Genomic DNA, 18,425 nt, shown 5'->3' on the forward strand with positions numbered 1-18,425 from the left:
ACGATGGTGCCACCAGGGGAAAGTGGGGAAGAGGAGCAGTGGAGACCCAGAAGACCCGCCCATGTGATTCAGCCATTTCCTGGCCATGGCTGAGTCAAAGAGAACTCCCGAAAGATGAAAGCTTTCGATGAAGGGTAGACAGAGAGGAGGCGAGAGCAATATCCTGCTAGCCCAGAGAAATCCCCTCTCCCCCAGGCAAACAAACACAACGGGGCTATTCCATCACTACTTCTTCTAGAAGCCGGGACAGCAAAGGCTTAAAAATGCAAATCAACACATGGATGCGAATGAGCTGCAGTCAAAGCTTAAACCAGAACACCAGAATTTCTCCCGTGTGGCTACGAGGGTTGGAAAGCAGATGGTGTCATCTGCCTAAAAATGGGGGGTCAATGTCAAGGTGGGGGGAAGAGGGACTGAGAAGGGAACCCAAGAGGATAAGCTCAGAGCCCAGGTCCCCGGCTCCAGGCCAGGGTCTCTCAGTGCTCACCAGGGCATGGGGGAGGGGGGCCCCTGCTGGGCGCAGTGACGAGGGATTCCCGTGGTCAACACACATCCAGGGGGCACCACCCCAAGTCAGCGGGGCTTCTCGGTCCTGCTCCTGGCACCGGTCTCCAGAATGGTGGGGGTCCCATGACAAACTCAGGTGCTGGAGGCAACAGAGGCCTCGCTTCAAATTTAGTACCTGCCACGTGCAACCTTGGGCCTCAGGTTCCCCCTCTGTGAACTGGGAGAGACCCCCTCCTAGCGCGGTTGAGAGGAGTAAATATGGCAATACACAGAGCTGACTTCCCTTCCCTTTGTGAGGTCCTCTCCAGCTCCCAATTGTGCAGGGAAAGGGGCCTTTTATTGGCCGCCAGGGCACTCACATTTTCACATCACTGCTATTTGTGAGTTATTAATTGAAATAATTCCAAACACTATGCTGTCAGTTAATTAAGGGCAATTTGAAAAAAAAAAAAAAAATAGTTCTTTGCCCCAAAGACAACCTCAGTGAGAGAGCTAAATACTATCTCCTGGGCACGAGCCCTGCGAGGGGAGAGCTCAGGGATGGAAGAAACTCCCACTCCAGGGGAGTGCTGGAGGGAGGCTTGGGGTAGGAGATGCACCTGCAGACACAGGCAGAGAACTAAGGCCCCGTCCCTAAGGGAAGCCTCCTCTCAGGGCCTCCACTGCGGTCAGCAAACCCTTCTGTCAGCATTTCCTCCAAAGAGCAGACTTCCACTTCGTCCCCTTCTTGCCTCCACCCAGAGAGCCAAGCACGGAAGAGTCTGCTCTACAACACGGCCCATGACTGCCCCCACTTGGGAGTCGGGCTGATACCAGCCTTCGAGCCCTGACCCAGACCCCAGGCAACCCAACACCCCAGGTGACAGGGTAAATCCATCATCGTCCCCAAAGGTAACGTTAAAATGAGGACCCAGCCACTGAAATAAGACCTGTGATTTCCGCAGGCTATTATTTCCCTACACGTATAATCTTTAGAAATAACGTATGCCACAATAAAAGGGAGTATCTTCCCTCCTTTCACTCAAAGATACAGAACCTTCAAATACACGTGAGTTTAACCAGAGAACATCCTGCTCTGGGTAATGAATGGTGGGCCCCAGTTTCTGAACACACATTCCCTTTCCCAATTGGTGTTCCTCTTCCTCACAAGATGAAACAGATTTTTTTTTCCCCCAAAGAACAATATCCTTGAAACTCTATTTACTTTTTTAGATTCTAAGAGTCTGAGTTTAAGACTGGCGCCTTAGGGTACAATACGTTATGTAATAAGAATACATTATATAAGGGAGTGCTAAATCTGCAAACAAAATACCCAAAAGAAGGCCTTTATTTTTGGCAAAGAAAAATAAAAATGCCTTTGGGGTCTACTAGTGAATAGGACAGCTGAGGACTACAGCCTGAGGAATTTTTTTTAACAGAGCGTCCCAAGAGATTTCTCACAAGCACAAAAAAACCCACCTTGAATTAAACTCAGGGGGTGGGATGTCTGTTTCACATCAGCAACGTGCTCATCTCAGAAGGAACACCTTACCAAAAGCAGGATGGAAAAGCGAGAGCATACGACAAAGATCTTTTTTTTTTTTTTTACAAAAGGTAAAATCTGGAAGGAAGTACCTAACGATCTTCAGAGTGGCAAAGCAAGGAGGGTGGTGGAATTCTGGCAACGATCTTCCTCCTTTTCAAAATGTTATACAACGTTATGAAAGCTCTTTATGGTTAAACACATTCACAAATGTGAAAGCACCATCTCTGTATGTGCTTGCAGCATAATTTTCACAGCTCTAACTGAACACACTGGTGTATTCTCTTCCGTGGGTTCTCCCTTCTGGAAAGGAACAAGAGTATGGCAACCCGCTTGGAAGAAAGACTTAGGAACGAAAACGGAGTCTGCTTACCTGAGGTTTACCTTCCGCTCTTCATCGCTGCCAGCCTCCAACTACAGAGAAAGAAAGAGAATGTCACACCAGACGCCACCAGCAACGAGCCTCAGACACATGTCTCACGTTTTCTGCTCTGATGTCTGAAAAAGATACAGATGTCCAGGAAACCTGGCTGCGTCCACACGGTCGCACCCTTTCCTCGGCAACCCTGCTCCGCTGTTCCTCCGAGAAATTTCCATGGAGGGACTTTTCAGATTTCCCAGCATTTATTCACATTCCTTTCACAGTGTCGTGCATTGATTCCTGTTGACTGGGCATTCCTACCTGGCACTGCTCCTCAACATGCTCTTCTCAACTTTCCAGGGTTGTTTTGGATCTCACCCTGTTTTTTAAGGGGAGTGGGGGGGGCACAACGTTCTAAGAGGAATCGATTTCCTCCTTCAAGCCAGGCAATAGCTGAGTGATCAACACCATTTTCAGACCCAGCACATGGGTTTAACAAAAAAAAAAAAGAAGAAGAAGAAAAAGGAAAAGAAAAAAGAAAAACCATTCCAGGCAAATCTTTCACAATGGAAGGGGGTCAGGAGCAGCCAGTCTGTCTGTGGGTCTCAAAAGCTCTTGGTGGTTCTCAAAAAGGCTTAAATGTTTAATATAAAACTTTCTAGGCTATTGGTTTATTTATATAAGCGAAAGAAACTGACATTTAATATTTTCTAAAAGTTTAAAGGCCAAGAGGATTAGAATCTAAAAGTAACTGGGACTTAAATTCCGACTGCAAAATTTTTCTTTTGCTTTCAATGGGAAACCTGAAATAAGAAAACATCCCCCTCCCACCCCCCCCCCGGGGCCCAAACAACTCTGCACCACTGGGACCTGGCATGTTTTTTATGTTCCACAGAGGAGCCCATTGAAGAGGAAAGAGAAACCTGGAAAGCAGTGATCCCTGGGAGAGATGCAAGGCTGAATGAGGACAGAGACCAGGCAGGGGCCAGCGGTGATGGGAAAAGGGGGCCGTTTCAACTAAGAAGGAGGGGTATGGGGGCGCCTGGGTGGCTCAGTTGGTTAAGCGACTGCCTTCGGCTCAGGTCATGATCCTGGAGTCCCGGGATCGAGTCCCGCATCGGGCTCCCTGCTCGGCAGGGAGTCTGCTTCTCCCTCTGACCCTCCTCCCTCTCATGTTCTCTGTCTCTCATTCTCTCTCTCGCAAATAAATAAAAAATCTTAAAAAAAAAAAAAAGAAGGAGGGGTATGCCGGAGAGCCCCGGGGCCCCTAAACAGTATGAAGATACTCTCTGTACAGTATCGTGCAGAGCCGGACACTGGCGGCCGGTCATTTAGTTTTCTCACGCTCTCTACCCCACGGGCAAAGGAGACACGGAACACATCAGGCGAGGCTGCGCTGACCACGGGACCATGAGCTTCCGTCCCAGAGCGAAGCATAAACAACTCACACAACCACACACACTTCGAGGAGAATGCTGGGTCTAACACAGTGGTCCTCAACTGGGGATGATTTTTCTCAATAGGGGGAGCCTCTTTTGAGAGGATGCTACTGGCATCTAGTGGGTGGAGGACCACCAGATGACTCTAAATACGCCACAAGGCACAAGACAACCCCGCACGACTGCGAATTTTCTGACCCCAATACTGGCGGTGCCAAGGCTGAGAAACCCTGATCCAACCCCAACCCACCACGCCCCCCTACCCCAACAGAGAGACTGGAGATCTGCCCATAAAAATGAGTCACCTTGAATGTTTGTCAAAAATAACAACGTTCCAATCCATTCCTGAAAGTTATTGATTTATCTGCTGTGGGGCCTTCTGCTTGTTGTCACAAAGGAACGAGATAAGATGAACAGTAAAGTGACATAAATGAGATAATTAAAGATGGGCGTGAGGGCGGGGGAAAAAAATTAAGAGAGGAGAGCTGGTTTGCTGGTCAGGCTCATCTCCCTCTGTTCCCACGCTGAACGGGCTGAGTCAGGAAACAGCTCTGCTGAGTCTCTGACTCAGAAGAGGTGCATTTCGAGGCGTGAGGAAGTGACTTAGGGGTACGGACCTCAAAGCCATTTAATTCCTGGTCATTCTCCGGAATTCCCAGGAATGAAATGGAGGCAACGTGCCGTCAGTTATTCCGGGGAAGAAAGCTATACATGCCCAAGAACACACGTAGGAGGGAAGCCAGCCCCTTCGCATGACCTGAGGCCCGAGGAAGGTCAGACCAGAGGCACAGCCGCCCAGACCCACGTCTCCTGAGTTCACATGCACGTGCCTGCTCTCTCCATACCCTCTTGCTTCTTCCTGCCTCACCGCACCTGGAAGGAAGCCCTGCCTTCCAAGGAAGGTCCCAACCTCGGCTAGTTCACTGGGCAATTAATGCTACTGATCGACTAACGGCCAAAAAAAGGGGGCTTAGGGGCGCCTGGGTGGCTCAGTTGGTGAAGCGTTTCCCTTCGGCTCGGGTCATGATCCCGGGGTCCTGGAATCGAGCCCCATGTCGGTCTCTGCTCAGTGGGGAGTCTGCTTCTCCTGCTCCCCCTGCTTGTGCTCTCTTTCAAATAAATAAAATCTCTGGGGGAAAAAAGGTGGCTTGAGTTTTATTCTCATGTTTACTGGGTCACTGGCACTTGGTAAAAGTAATGCTCTATATAATAATTTGAAATGTGTCTCATAGAGACGACCCAAATGTCCAACAACATGTGATACACCCATACAATAGAATATTATTTGGCAATAAAAAAGAATGAAGTAATGGGGCACCTGGGTGGCTCAGTCGTTAAGCGTCTGCCTTCGGCTCAGGTCATGATCCCAGGGTCCTGTATGGAGTCCCGCATCAGGCTCTCTGCTCAGTGGAAAGCCTGCTTCTCCCTCTCCCACTCCCCCTGCTTGTGTTCCCTCTCTTGCTGTGTCTCTCTCTGTCAAATAAATAAATAAAATCTTAAAAAAAAAAAAAAAAAGGAATGAAGTACTGATCTGTGCTACGACATGGATGAACCCTGTAGACATCATGCTAAGTGGCAGAAACCAGACACAAAAGGTCACATATTGTAGGATTCTGGTCATATGAAATGTCCAGTACGGGAAAATCCATGGGGACAGCAAGCAGATCAGTGGGAACCTAGAGTTTGGTGAGAGCAGGGTGGGGGTGCGGAGAGGGGGGCTGCAGGTGGTGGCTAAGAGGCATGCAGTTTCTTTTTCAGAGTGATGAAGATTTCTGGCACCAGATCGTGGGGACGGTTGCGCAACCGTGTGAATATACCAAAAGTCGCTGAATCATACACTATGAAATGGTGAGCGGATGATATGTGGATTATATCTCAGCTAAAAGATAACATAAAATTTTAAAAATGTGTCTCAGAAGGAAGAGATCAGATGTAAGCTATGCAGGGAACATGGGGTTTAGAATCCGACACCGAGGCTGAGAGCCCCTCTGTATAAGCCCTTACCGAAGTCAAACCCTTCCCCCACTTCACAGTTTTGGTTTTTTTTTTTTAAAGATTTTATTTATTTGACAGAGAGCGAGCGAGCGAGAGAGGGAACACAAGCAGGGGGAGTGGGAGAGGGAGAAGCAGGCTTCCCGCAGAGCAGGGAGACCGATACGGGACTCGATCCCAGGACCCTGGGGTCATGACCTGAGCCGAAGGCAGACGCTTGACGACTGAGCCACCCAGGCGCCCCCACTTCACAGTTTTTGAGAAGGGAGTATGAGATGCAGTGCAAGGAAGCACTCTGTAGACTGCAAGACGGCGGTAATCACAATGATGGAGGAGAACAGATGTCTGGGTGGGGAGGAAAGAAGCCACTGCAGCCTCAAGTCTCAGCTGCAGGCAACTGGCCACCAGGGTTCTTTTCCCTGCACTCGACTTGCAGAGGAAGGACGAGGAGAATCCTGTCCTCAGACAAGGTAACTCATTAAGGGCCTCTCCAGGAGAGGAGGGGGGCTGTGGGGGTTCACCCTGACAGCCACTCTGAAAGTTTCAGCTGCTCCTTGTGAAACAGGCCAGGGGCCCGCAGGACGAACAGGGCTGCTACACCAAAACCAGTTCCTCTTCTCTCACACAAACCTTTCAGCGCTTTCAGTCGACTTCCCCCACAGAGAAGGGGCTAGAATCGCTTAGATGCTGCGGAGGCCACTTCCTGGGCCTGCATGGCCCCTCCTCCAGCCTCCTCTCCCTTCTCTAAACAGTTCCCAATCTCCTCCTCCAGCCGCTCTGTCTTCAGGCCAACTCTCAGCCTGGCCATGGAGAGCAGTGGAGACCAGAGGCCATAAACGGTTCTCCAAGAGAAGGTGGGAGAGTGGGGGACGAGAGGATCAGCCCTGCAGCTGCCTGAGGCCCCAGCCTAGTGCAGCCCAGGCCAACTGCAGACTCCGAGGACCCATTCCCCAGTCTACCCCAGAGCAAGAAGGAGCCGGCCAACACAGGCCTGATGGCACGCAGACACACAGAAACCCGCAGGGTGCAGCGATGTGCTTTAACCCCCAGAATGTACCCGTGCAACCACAGAAACCCCAGAATCAGCCCCAGCCACACAGCCAGATAAACACAAACATGCAGTCCCGAAGGATATTACAAAAAGGAAACATCCAGACTCACACAAAGACAAGACACCCTGTCACAGAGCGCCCTGAGCTCACTCAGTCACTGTCACACAGTGAAACGGCACCCCACAGGACAGCCACTCACACCAAGGGGCAGACCTCCAGGGGCATGCAGTCCCGGAAACAATCTCAAACATTCACAAGGGCACCGCGAGCGGAGGGGGGGGGGTGTCTCTGTCACAGCATCAGGCGGGCACAATTCCCAGGAGACAGGCCCCACAGTCACGCACAGACTCACATACACAGCCAGGCACACGGGGAAAGGGCCTGGACCAGCCCCAGGGCCACAGATCTCAGAACCAGCACCTCCCACAGTCACCAATTAGGAGTCCCCGCGGTACATCCAGTCTCCCACACTGTCACCCCCGGACGGGGATCATTCACAAACACAGTTCATGCACAGCCACCCCCAGCCAGAGGTCACAGCCGCAATACAGTCTCGCTGAAAGTCACTCCCACACAGAGGTCACAGCTGCGGGGTGACACTCGCGGTCTCCCGCACGGTAAGCCCAGGCACGGTGGCACGGCGGGGCCCCTCCCCTGCAGGCCCGGCGCCCTCCGCCCCGCACTCGCGGCCCAGGCCTGGAGCGGCGGCTGCTCGGCCGGGCCGGGGCCGCGGGCCCGGGGCTCACCTCGCTGTTGCTGGCCGAGGAGGAGGCGGCGCTGGGCGTGGGCGAGCGCTGCAGGGTCACCAGGGCCATGGCTGCGGCGCGGCGCGACGGCGCCGTCGAGGCCTCAGGCTAGAGCCTCCGCTGCCGCCGCCGCCGCCGCCGCCCGGGCCGGGCCCGGGGCGCTCCAGCAGCCGCGCGCGGGCGGCCGGGCCGAGCCGGGCCGGGCCCGCCCCTCCCCCTCGGCGTCCGCCACCCCCGCCCCCCGCCTCCCGCGCCGGCGCGCGCCGGGCCCGGAGCCCTGGGGGGGCGGGGCGCGGGGCGGCGCGCGTGCGCGTGCGCGGCGCGGGAGCCCGGAGCGGCGGCTGGAGGCCCCGGCCGGCCCGGCACGTCCCCCGCGCGCCCAGCACGCACGCCCCCGCCCGCGCGCCCGGCCCCTCGGGCCTGGGGACCGGGGCCGCGCGCTACCGCGGGCACGTCGGCCCTGGGAGGCTTGCCCGAGGCGCAGGCGGGGAAACCGGGGCCCGGAGACTGCGCAGGCAGGGTGGCGCAGGGGCCAGGGAATAGAAACCCGGACCGGCAGTCTGCCGAAATTCATTCATTCATTCATTTGTGAAATATTGAGCACCTACTATGTGTCAGGCACGGAATAGTCGATAGTGCGCCAGATAGAACGGGCCTATCCTCAGGGATTTTACAGGAGTGAATCAAATTGCTAGGCACGTTTTAAAAGTTATTTTGCTACTATTTTTATATGAATCCTATGTGTCCATAAACCCAGCCAACTCCTTGGGAAGTCGGGGAAGGCTTCTCTGAGAAAGTGACATTTGCCCTGAGGCCTGACCGAAGAGCAGGATTAACGGGTGAAGAGGGGCAGGCAGTCCTGGGGCTTGAGGGGGAACACGGCCGGCAGAAAGGCCGGGAAACTGGAAGGAGGTTGTTTGTCCATCAGAGGCTGGGGCCTAGTGGGAAGAAGCAAGAAAATAGTGGCGCATCGAGGTGCGCTCTAGAAAGCTCTAAGGCTGCTGGGTAGAGAATGGACTGTGTGGCAGAGGGTTTAAGGGAGACCGAGGTAGGGGCTGCTGCTGCCCTCTTGGGAAGATGTGACCAGTATGGGGCTGGAGAGGTGGAGTACCATACCAATCAGGTGGTACTGGCTCGACTCAGTGGTAGGAAGCTTCTCTCTGATTTCCAAAAAGCCCTCCTTCTCTTCTGCCTCTGCGTGCACACTGCACAAGCACCCACAGATGGCATGGTCCAATGCTGCATTTTTGCAAAGGGCTCTACCCGCCAGCTCATTGCCCAACCAGAAACCCAGGCAGCCTCCTGGATCCCTCCCACAGATCCAGGGGTGAGGACTTCCTGCTTTTTCCTGGGATCTGGCTCTCAGCACCATTCATATTAAAGGTGGTTCTCAGTGGGGGCATTTCAGCCCCTATGAAGCTTTTTTTTTTTTTAATTGTAGGAATATTTTTGGTTGTCTTGCTGATGGGGACTGGAGGGCCACTGACATTTAGAGGGCAGGAGCCAGGAATACTAAATGTCCTTCAATGCACTGGAGAGTCCACCCAAAGAATTGCTGCATTCCCGTTGACACTTGTGTAGGTGAGAAACCCATGCATAATCCTCTGAAACTAGAACCTAACTCTGTTTTAGATATCAACACAGTCTCTTTCACTGAATTTTCAGAAAGGCAACTACGTTTAAGTAGAGGGGAAAAGTATCCTTGGAGAGCTTTGTCCAGAGTTGTTCACCATTTGGGAAAAATTTATGGATGCCAGCACCACTCCTAATATTAGAGTAGTTGACCCAGCACATTTACATTTGTCGCTGTGATCTTGGCTGACCGACGGTCACGCTTATTTAGGGCTTATTTTAAAAGATTTTTTTTTTTTAAGATTTTATTTATTTATTTGACAGAGACAGCGAGAGCAGGAACACAAGCAGGGGGAGTGGGAGAGGGAGAAGCAGGCTTCCCACTGAGCAGGGAGCCTGATGCGGGACTAGATCCCAGGACTCTGGGATCATAACCGGAGCCAAAGGCAGACGCTCAACGACTGAGCCACCCAGGCGCCCCAGGGCTTATTTTAAAATACCAAATATAAGACAAAATTGGGGACAAAATTCGGTTGATTGATGAATATCTTACTCTCAAATCCAAACATATTCATTAAAAACAGACACAAGCTTCTGAGACTTTCCTGTGTCCTCCTGGGAAGTTGTGCCCAAGTATTTATATACTGAAATGTGTGTTTTGCTATGATTTATTTTTCTTTTATGTCTACATTACAGTCGGTGCATTATAGATTTGGGGTTTTTATTTTTTAATTTTTATTTTATTTATTTATTTTTTTTAAAGATTTTATTTATTTGTGAGAGGGACAGAGCACAAGCCGGGCAGAGGGAGAGGGAGAAGCAGACTCCCTCCTGAGCAGGGAGCCTGACGCCAGACTCTATCCCAGGACCCTGGGATCATGACCTGAGCCGAAGGCAGATGCTTAACCGACTGATCCACCCAGGCACCAACAGATTTGGGGGTTTTAGACCACATGTGTAGGTGGCCTTTATTATCTGCAAATTTCTTCCCAATTAGTAATCATTACAAACTATTTGTAAAAGCGATGTGGGGTTTTAGGGTTGAGAACCTTAGGCCAGCGTTTCTCAAATTCAAGTGTTTGAAAATCCCCTGGAGAAAACACAGACCTCTGGGCCCCACCCTCTAGAGTTTCTGAGGCACTGTTTTCACGCAAGGCTGGAAATTTTGCATTTTTAACAATCCCTGAGGAAGCTGAAGATCCTGGTCTGGGGACTAGTTTGAGAACCACTATCTAACCACTGTCTACACAAATGCCAAGTCATCCCTCTGCTCTTCTCTCTATTCTCTTCCACCCCAATTTATCAAAAATTCTGTACCAAGATCCTGTCCTGTGGCCTGGAAGGCACTAAACCCACCCCCCACTTTCCCCGAGACCACCTCTACCCTTTCTCACTTCCTCCTCAAGCTGAGAGGCCCTCTTCCCTTCCACAGCTAACTCTTGCCGGATACTTCCTCCAAAAAACCCCCTGTCTGGGTTCAGGGTCCTTTCCAGGATCCCATAATCCCCATTCTGGTCCCGAAGACACAGTGAGTGTCTTTGGGCATTGTCATAAGTATCTCTGTCTTGTCACATGGTCCCTAAGAAAAATCTCAGGGGCAGGGCTGGGACCAGGGTGAGGGCACAAAATTTAAGGGAGCACAAAACAAAAAAACAAAAACAAAAACAAAACCCACAAAAAAGCCAAACCAAAAGACCCCACCTCAGTAAGTAACCTGAGAAATATTTTCATGCAATATTTTAGGGAGTCAAACTTAATGCCAAAATCCATGATGAACAAAGTATCAACATTTTAAATAAAGACAGCATCAGTACTGTATTTACTGATTTTTCCTTTTGCCTCCAGACTCCAATAAAGCGCAGGAAGACAGTTACTGATCCTGTCCTGCTTCGATACTGAATCTTGATTTCAAATTCTGATCACTCTAACCTCTTGTGCAAATGGCCTGTGGGCCTGACTCAGCCTTGGCCCTAAGAGGGGTGGGGAGGGGAAAGGAGAAGTGAAAGCTACCTGCAACTATTAAAAACAACACTTTACTGAGTTATTTGCTGTCTGCTAGGTGTCATGCAAAATGCTTTGTGAGTGTGCTGGAGACACAGTTTATTAACATGTGAATGCTCCCACTCAGGCTCCAGGCTCACCTCCTCCAGGAAGCCTTCCCTGATGGAGGCTGGATTAGGTGCCCCTTCTCTGTGCTGCTATGGCCCCAGTATTCCTTCCTGGGTTGGTTTGCTTTCTTTATTTCTTTATCACCACTGTTGTGATCCTTATTTCATGGTTGAAGAAATTGATGCACAGAGTTGTCAAGTCACACACCCAAGGTCACATAGCTAGGGAGTGGTGAAGCTGGTATCTAAGATCATGTTTTCTGCTTTAGAATTCAAGACAGAGGTTCTTCCGGAACTCTATGGACAGTTCCCTTTTTATTTTTTTAAAGATTTTATTTATTTATTTGAGAGAGCGAGAGCAAAAGAGCACATGTGCGGGGAGCAGAGGGAGAGGGAGGAAGCAGACTCCCTGCTGAGCAGGCTTGGTCCCCAGGACCCTGAGATCATGACCTGAGCCAAAGGCGGATGCTTAACTGACTGAGCCACCCAGGTGTCCAGATAGTTCCCCTTTTAGAGCAAACTAATTTGCAATTCCTCCTTAACTATTCGTAATTGAAAATCAGAGGGAATAAAGCTTTGGTAGGCTAAATAATGGCCCTCCAAAAATGTCTGTATCCCTGGAACTTGTGAATATGTTACCTGACATGGTAAGAGGGATTTTGCAGGCGTGATTAAATTAAAGCTGTTGAGATGGGGAGAGTATCCTGGATTATCCAGGTGGGCCCGATATAATCCCAAGGGTCTTTATAAGGCGATAGTAGGATCAAACTGAGCAGAAAGAGATGTAACAACAAAAGCAAGAGTTGCAGTGATGCAAGCAAGACCCTGAGCCAAGGCCTCTAGAAGCAGAAAAAGGCAAGTGAATGGATTCTCAACTCATTATCTCAGGAAGAACTCAGCCCTACTTGATTTTAGACTTCTGGTCTCTAGAACTACAAGAGAAAAAATTCCTGTTGTTTTAAGCCACTATGTTTCCGGTAATTGGTGATAACAGTCATAGAAAATGAATATAAAAACCAACCTGCATATATGCTGTAAGGAAAAAAATCATTATAATGTCATAATCCAATATATTCCAGATACTTCTTGGATATTGTATCACTTTCTCATTTACTCAGTTCATTCCGCGGATATTTATGGAGTGTCTCTGCTGTCCATAGGAATTTGGGGTCCACGAGTGAATGGAACAGTCACTGTGTTTGGAGGACATTCAATCAAGTGGCGGGGGGACTATAGCCAAACAACATATAAGAAAATATATTCACTATAATACATGTGAAATATCTTGTGCTTAAATAAATAAATATTGGCAAAGTTCTTAGAATAAATCAGGTACAGATAAATGAAATAGGCTGTCAAGTAGTGAAAAGGGTTTGAGAGAAAAACAAAGCAGACCAAGGGGAGGAGGGTGATGGGGAGGGCTATTTAGGCAAGTGGTCAGGGAAAGCTCTGGACAAGGTGACATTCAGGCAGAAGAAACACAGGCCAACCCCACCAGGGAGGTATAGAGCCGCTGGGATCCGCCTGGTTCAACCTGCCATCCCAGCTTGGGAGCTGTGGAGCTCCAGATCAGACACGTCCTTTTTCCAAGGCTCACCTTCCTCCTCTGTAAAATGGGGATACGAATGACAGCACTTCCTTATTTCAGGGATTGGGTGTAAAGATTGAACGTAACCAGGCGCATCAAAGGAACAGCCGGCTGTCCGGCTCATTCATGTTACCTCGTGTAGTGGGCTGAACTGTGTCCTCCCCAGAAGACGTTGAAGTCCTCACTCCCAGGACCTGTGTATGTGGTCTGATTTGGAAATAGGGTCTGTGCCGATGATCAAATGAAGATGAGGTCATTAGAGTGGGCCCTCATCCAACGTGACTGTGTCCTTATGGAAAGGGGATATTTGGACACAGAGGGAGACACACAGGGAAATTGCCATGTTGGAGTTACGCTGCCACAAGCCAAGGAACACCCAGGGTCACCAGCAAACCACCAGAAACTAGGAGAGGAGCATGGAACAGATTCCCACGGCCCTCAGAAGGAGCAAACCCTGGCAACAGCCTAAATGCAGACTTCTGGCATCCAGAGCCACAAGGCGACAGATTTCCGTTGTTTAAACCACGTAGCCTGTGGTTCTTTGTGATAGTAGCTGTAGGAATCGAATACGCCTAATATTATCATTTCCTTGGGTACAGAAACTGAGGCTCAGAGCAGAGCTGGTATTTGAACCCAGGCCAACCAGCCCCCAGGGGCCATGTGCACGTTGTCAGCCTTTCTAGCGCAAGAGGTAACAGTTTGGATGTGCCCCCATGTGCAGGGAACGGTGTTCTGAGACCCAAAGCCTCGGTCACTGGGCGTGGTATCTAGGGATGGATCTGGCAATTGTCAGTACCCAGCGCTCCCGGACAAGCCATCTCTCTGGGCGCGTTGATGGGCACCAGTGGTCAGGCAGCCTCAGAGCCCCGTGTTCCCAGATGTTGGCTAAAGGATTCCTTCCTCTACCTACCCCCCTGCTTTAACCTGTGGGTTTTCCCTGTTAGCGGGGGAGGCTCTGCCTGCCTCCAGGCATTCCCTCAGCTCTCCAGTGGGTCATCCACAGGCAATACACTCTACGTCCATGCTCACCCTTCCTGGGCCTTAGAACCTCAGCCTGTGATGGAGTGATTAAATGTTCCACGAGAGGGGATTGATTGGGTAAATATGGGTATTTGCATATGACAGCCGTCCTTGAAGGCCCTCCGTATCCCCATCTCCTGGTACTCCTGCCTTTGTGGGTGACGCTCCACAATGAATAGGGCTGACCTGGGTAATCACAGATGTGACGGTGTGTTACTTCTGAGGCGAGGTCATACAAGACACCGTGGCTTCCATCTTGCTGTCTCTTGGATCACTCCCTTTCAGGGAAGCCAGCTGCCGTGCATGAGGACACTCCAGCAGCCCTATGGAGACGGGTCCTCATGGCAAGGAACTGAGGCCAACCGAGGCCAACTGAGGCCAACAGCCAGCTACCAACCTACCAGCCACGTGACTGAACCACCTTGAAAGTGGCTTCTCCGGCCCCATTCAAACCCTCAGTAGGACTTGAGCCATGGCCAACATCCTGGCTGGGCCTTGAGAGAGAGGTAGCCAGAAGCATCTGGCTAAGTTGCTCCCAGATTCCAGATCCACAGAAAAGGTATGATAATACTTGTGTATTGTTTTAAGCTACTAAATTTTGAGGTAATTTGTTATACAATAATAGAAAACTAATACAGCAACCATAGAAAAATATGTCATAAAACAATGCACTACTGCAGAAAGATTTTTATAAAATATTAAGTGGGGGGAGGGGGAGCAGGTCACCTTATAGAATATGACAGGATCCCAGTTTTGGAAGAAAAGTATGAACAGTTAGAAAGCTACCAAAGAACAAAAAAGAAGACATACATGGAGAGATGGAAAAGCTTTCTTTCTCTCTCTTTTTTTTTTAAGATTTTATTTTTAAGTAATCTCTACCCAGTGTGGGGCTAGAACACACAACCCCGAGATCAAGAGTGGCATGCTCCACTGACTGAGCAAGCCAGGCGCCCTGGAAAAGCTTTGTTTTTGTTGGAAAGACTTATTATAGTAGGATTATCAATCTCTCTATATTAAATTAAATGCAATTCCAATGAAATCCCAACTGATCTTTTTGGGTGTAAAAGGTCCTGACAAGAGATAATGGACCAAGCTAACATTTGTTGGGCACATACTGTGCATTGTGTCCTCTGACGATCACTATTTCATTTTAATTCCGCAGTAGGATGGGGCACCTGGGTGGCTCAATCTGTTGGGCATCTGCCTTCTGCTCGGGTCGTGATCTTAGGGTCCTGGGATTGAGCCCCAAGTCAAGCTCCCTGCTCAGAGGGGAGTCTGCTTCTCCCTCTCCCTCTGCTCCTCCCCCTGCTCATGCTCTCTCTCTCTCTCTCTCAAATAAATAATAAATAAATAATCTTTACCAAAAAAATTTCCACAGTAGGAGAAAGTCCCTAGTTATTTAATTTTTCCAATAGTAAGGAACTGTTACCAGACCCCTCCCCTATTCCACATGAGGCATCCAGGGGAAACTTGTCAGAGATCTTGAGGACCATGAGGGGCGGAGCTGAAGGTTGACATGTCTGGTACTAAAGTGTGTGCTCTTGGACCTCCTGCCATGTGGCCTCCTGATTGTGCTCTGATTTCCTTTTTGCCTTCTTTTGAATCATTTTGTAGTTGACATTTATTATGATGATTTTTTTTAAAGGAAGCCCTAGGCCCAACGTGGGACTTGAACTCATGGCCCCAAGATCAAGAGTCTCATGCTCCACTGTGCTCTGGTTTCCTTAAATATCAGTGCAAGACCACACAGGTAGAGAGAGCAAAGCTGGGGTGCCAGTCGAGTCTGCTTGTCAGACCCCAGAGTCCACGGCCTTTAATCACTACCCCCACCTCGACCCCCAGGAAGGTAACTATGGGAGAAGAGGGAGGTATAAACTCTGAGAAGGAAAAGTAAAGAGAAGGGGTCTGTTGCACCAAATATTAAAACATATGATGACGTTGCAGAAATGGAAACAGAAGGGGCACAGGCCTAGAAAGCCACAGACAGATCGATGGAGAATTCAGGAATAGATCCAAACATATAGGAAAGTTTAGTGAATGATAAAATCAGGTAGGTATCAGTGGAGAAAATCTAAGTGACTTAACCAATGGTTTTGGTGTCATTAACTATAGCCAGTAGAGCTAGATCCACACCCTGCTTCTAGTGTCCAAAATTAATTTTTTTTTAAAGATTTTATTTATTTATTTGACAGAGAGAGACACAGCGAGAGAGGGAACACAAGCAGGGGGAGTGGGAGAAGGAGAAGCAGGCCTCCCGCAGAGCAGGGAGCCTGATGCGGGGCTCAATCCCAGGACCCTGGGACCATGACCCGAGCCTAAGGCAGACGCTTAACGACTGAGCCACCCAGGCGCCCCAAAATTAATTTCAAATGAATTTTATCTAAATGTAAAAAAAAAAAAAAAGCCCTCAAAAGTTCTTAAAAGTCTGTGCAAGTAGTTTATAATAAGGGGCAGGGAGGGAAGGGGGAAAGCAAGTCTTCGAAATATGACATTAATGGCAGAAACCATGAAGGAAAACAAAAAGATGAACAGATTTGGCTGCAAAAAGTTTTAAAATCTTTGTATGACAAACAGATTGGGGAAAATATTTGCAACAGAAGGAGAAAACCCATATATATTAGGGGAATTCTCACAAATGAATAAGAAAAAAAGCCAGCTCAATTCGAGAGAAAAATGAGCAACATACATACATACATACATAGACACTTTGTAAAGAAATCCAAAAGGGCCCATCCCCATATGAGAAGATTTGCAGTGTCATCAGCAGGGCTGGAAGCAGGCTGAGGCCAGCAGTGGGTGGGGGCTGGGCAAAACTTAGGAGGCTTTCACTCTTGGGATGGTGCAAGTACAGGGTGGGCACCTCCTTAAATTTGTCAATTGATAGAGCCCTTCTGGAGGGCGGTCTGGCAAAATGGATCAACATTTTTAAACACGCAACCTCTTTGGCACAATGATTTCATTTTTAGGAATCGAGTCTAAGGAAATAATTAGACGAGTGTGCCAAGAAACACGTTCAGGATATTTCTTTGTAACATTAAAAAAAAGTAGAGGCGCCTGGGTGGCTCAGTCGTTAAGCATCTGCCTTCGGCTCAGGTCATGGTCCCAGGGTCCTGGGATCGAGCCCTGCATCGGGCTCCCTGCTCTGCAGGGAGCCTGCTTCTCCCTCTCCCACTCCCCCTGCTTGTGTTCCCTCTCTCTCTCTCTGTCAAAAAATAAAAAAAAAAAATAAAATCTTTAAAAAAAAAAAAAAGTATAGGGACACCCCTCCCATAGGGATTGACTTGAAAAATTGTTATAGCCGTAGACAGTCGTACCCAGTGTGAAAGGGTGGGTGTTGTTCTACAGTTGCATGGAGAGATATTTAGGACCTACCACACTGATAAGTGAACAGAACAGGAGACACAGCACATATAACATGATCCCAGTTGGTCACCGGACCAACGTTAACGGTCCCTATTTCCCGGTGGTGGGATTGGCTGCAGGGGATGAGTACTTTCTTCTTAATACCTCCTGTGTTGTACACATTTACAGAGGTTCTGATGACCCTCATACTTAGAAAAGTTAAAATAAAACTTAAGTTTATCTGAGGGAGTGTTAACTTGTTGTTCTATAACTTCACCTGCCCCACCTAGACTTCTGCCTCCTGCAAGGAATTCTCCCAGTGAATGATTCTTTCGCCTTAGCTAAGAGTATTTCAGAGCTGCTATGAGGCCATGCTGTTTGTCAACCAGCCACTGGAACAGAAGGATCTTTGACCCCTACAGCTCCAACCAAATACACAGAAATTGCTTCCAGAGGTCCTTTTGGGGGCCTTTTTGGGGACCTTCTATCATTATGATCAGTGAACTTTGGGGATTCAGAGTCGTTTCTTAAGGACCTTAACGATCACCAAGACCAAGTGAGTCCTAAACTGAGTCTGTGGGGCTTCTTTCCTTCTTTCCTTCCCCCATCTTTCTCTCTCTCCCTTCCCCCTCTTCTAATTGTGTCAGAGACATTGATCTTAATTTTAAATGCACAACTGGATGAATTTTTACATATACATGCATTCCTGTAACCACCTCCCTATGAAGGAGCACGTTTCCAGCCTCTCAGAAGGTGTCCTTGTGCCCCATCCTCCTCAGTGCCTCTCCCAGAGGCAATCAATCTTCCCACATCCTCTACCACCATTAATTAGTTTTGCCTTTTTCTTGAATTTCACAAATATGGAAGCATGCCATATGGGCTTCCTCCTGTATGGCTTCTTCTGCTCGACATAGCGACTATGAGATTCCTCCAGGCTGTTGTGTGTGGCAGCTTTTGACTTTTTCATCGCTGTATAATATTCCACGGTGGGAATTGTGCAAAAACTCCACCATCGGTTTCATTCATTCTCCAGCTGATTATTTGAGTTGTTTCCCTTTGGGGCTATGAATGTTCTTGTACAAGCTTTTTGGTTGATGTGTATTTTCATTTCTCTTGGGTATATATGTAAGATTCGGGGTTCCTGGGTTTGGGGACAATAAGTGTGTGTTTAGCCTT

At 49.1% G+C, this 18,425-nt stretch overlaps 1 protein-coding gene across 2 annotated transcripts in view; it reads right to left on the minus strand.

Annotated features, from left to right (window-relative positions):
* SSH1 (slingshot protein phosphatase 1) overlaps window positions 1-7,800 on the minus strand; it is a 59,697-nt gene extending 51,897 nt beyond the window's left edge. The window contains exons 1-2 of one of the 2 annotated variants that reach the window (XM_081801975.1): window positions 7,620-7,797; window positions 2,403-2,443 (exon numbers count right to left, since the gene is read on the minus strand). In XM_081801975.1, the coding sequence (XP_081658101.1) occupies window positions 2,403-2,443; window positions 7,620-7,688 (110 nt within the window). In that variant the 5' untranslated portion in view covers window positions 7,689-7,797. Of the gene's footprint in view, window positions 1-2,402; window positions 2,444-7,619 lie in introns of both variants that reach the window. The other variant, XM_081801982.1, reaches the window with a different exon arrangement.
* Window positions 7,801-18,425: the final 10,625 nt, after the last annotated feature.

This window comes from Leptonychotes weddellii, chromosome 13, assembly GCF_054177405.1.
Source record: "Leptonychotes weddellii isolate Sample4059 chromosome 13, ASM5417740v2, whole genome shotgun sequence".
Classification (NCBI taxonomy): domain Eukaryota; kingdom Metazoa; phylum Chordata; class Mammalia; order Carnivora; family Phocidae; genus Leptonychotes; species Leptonychotes weddellii.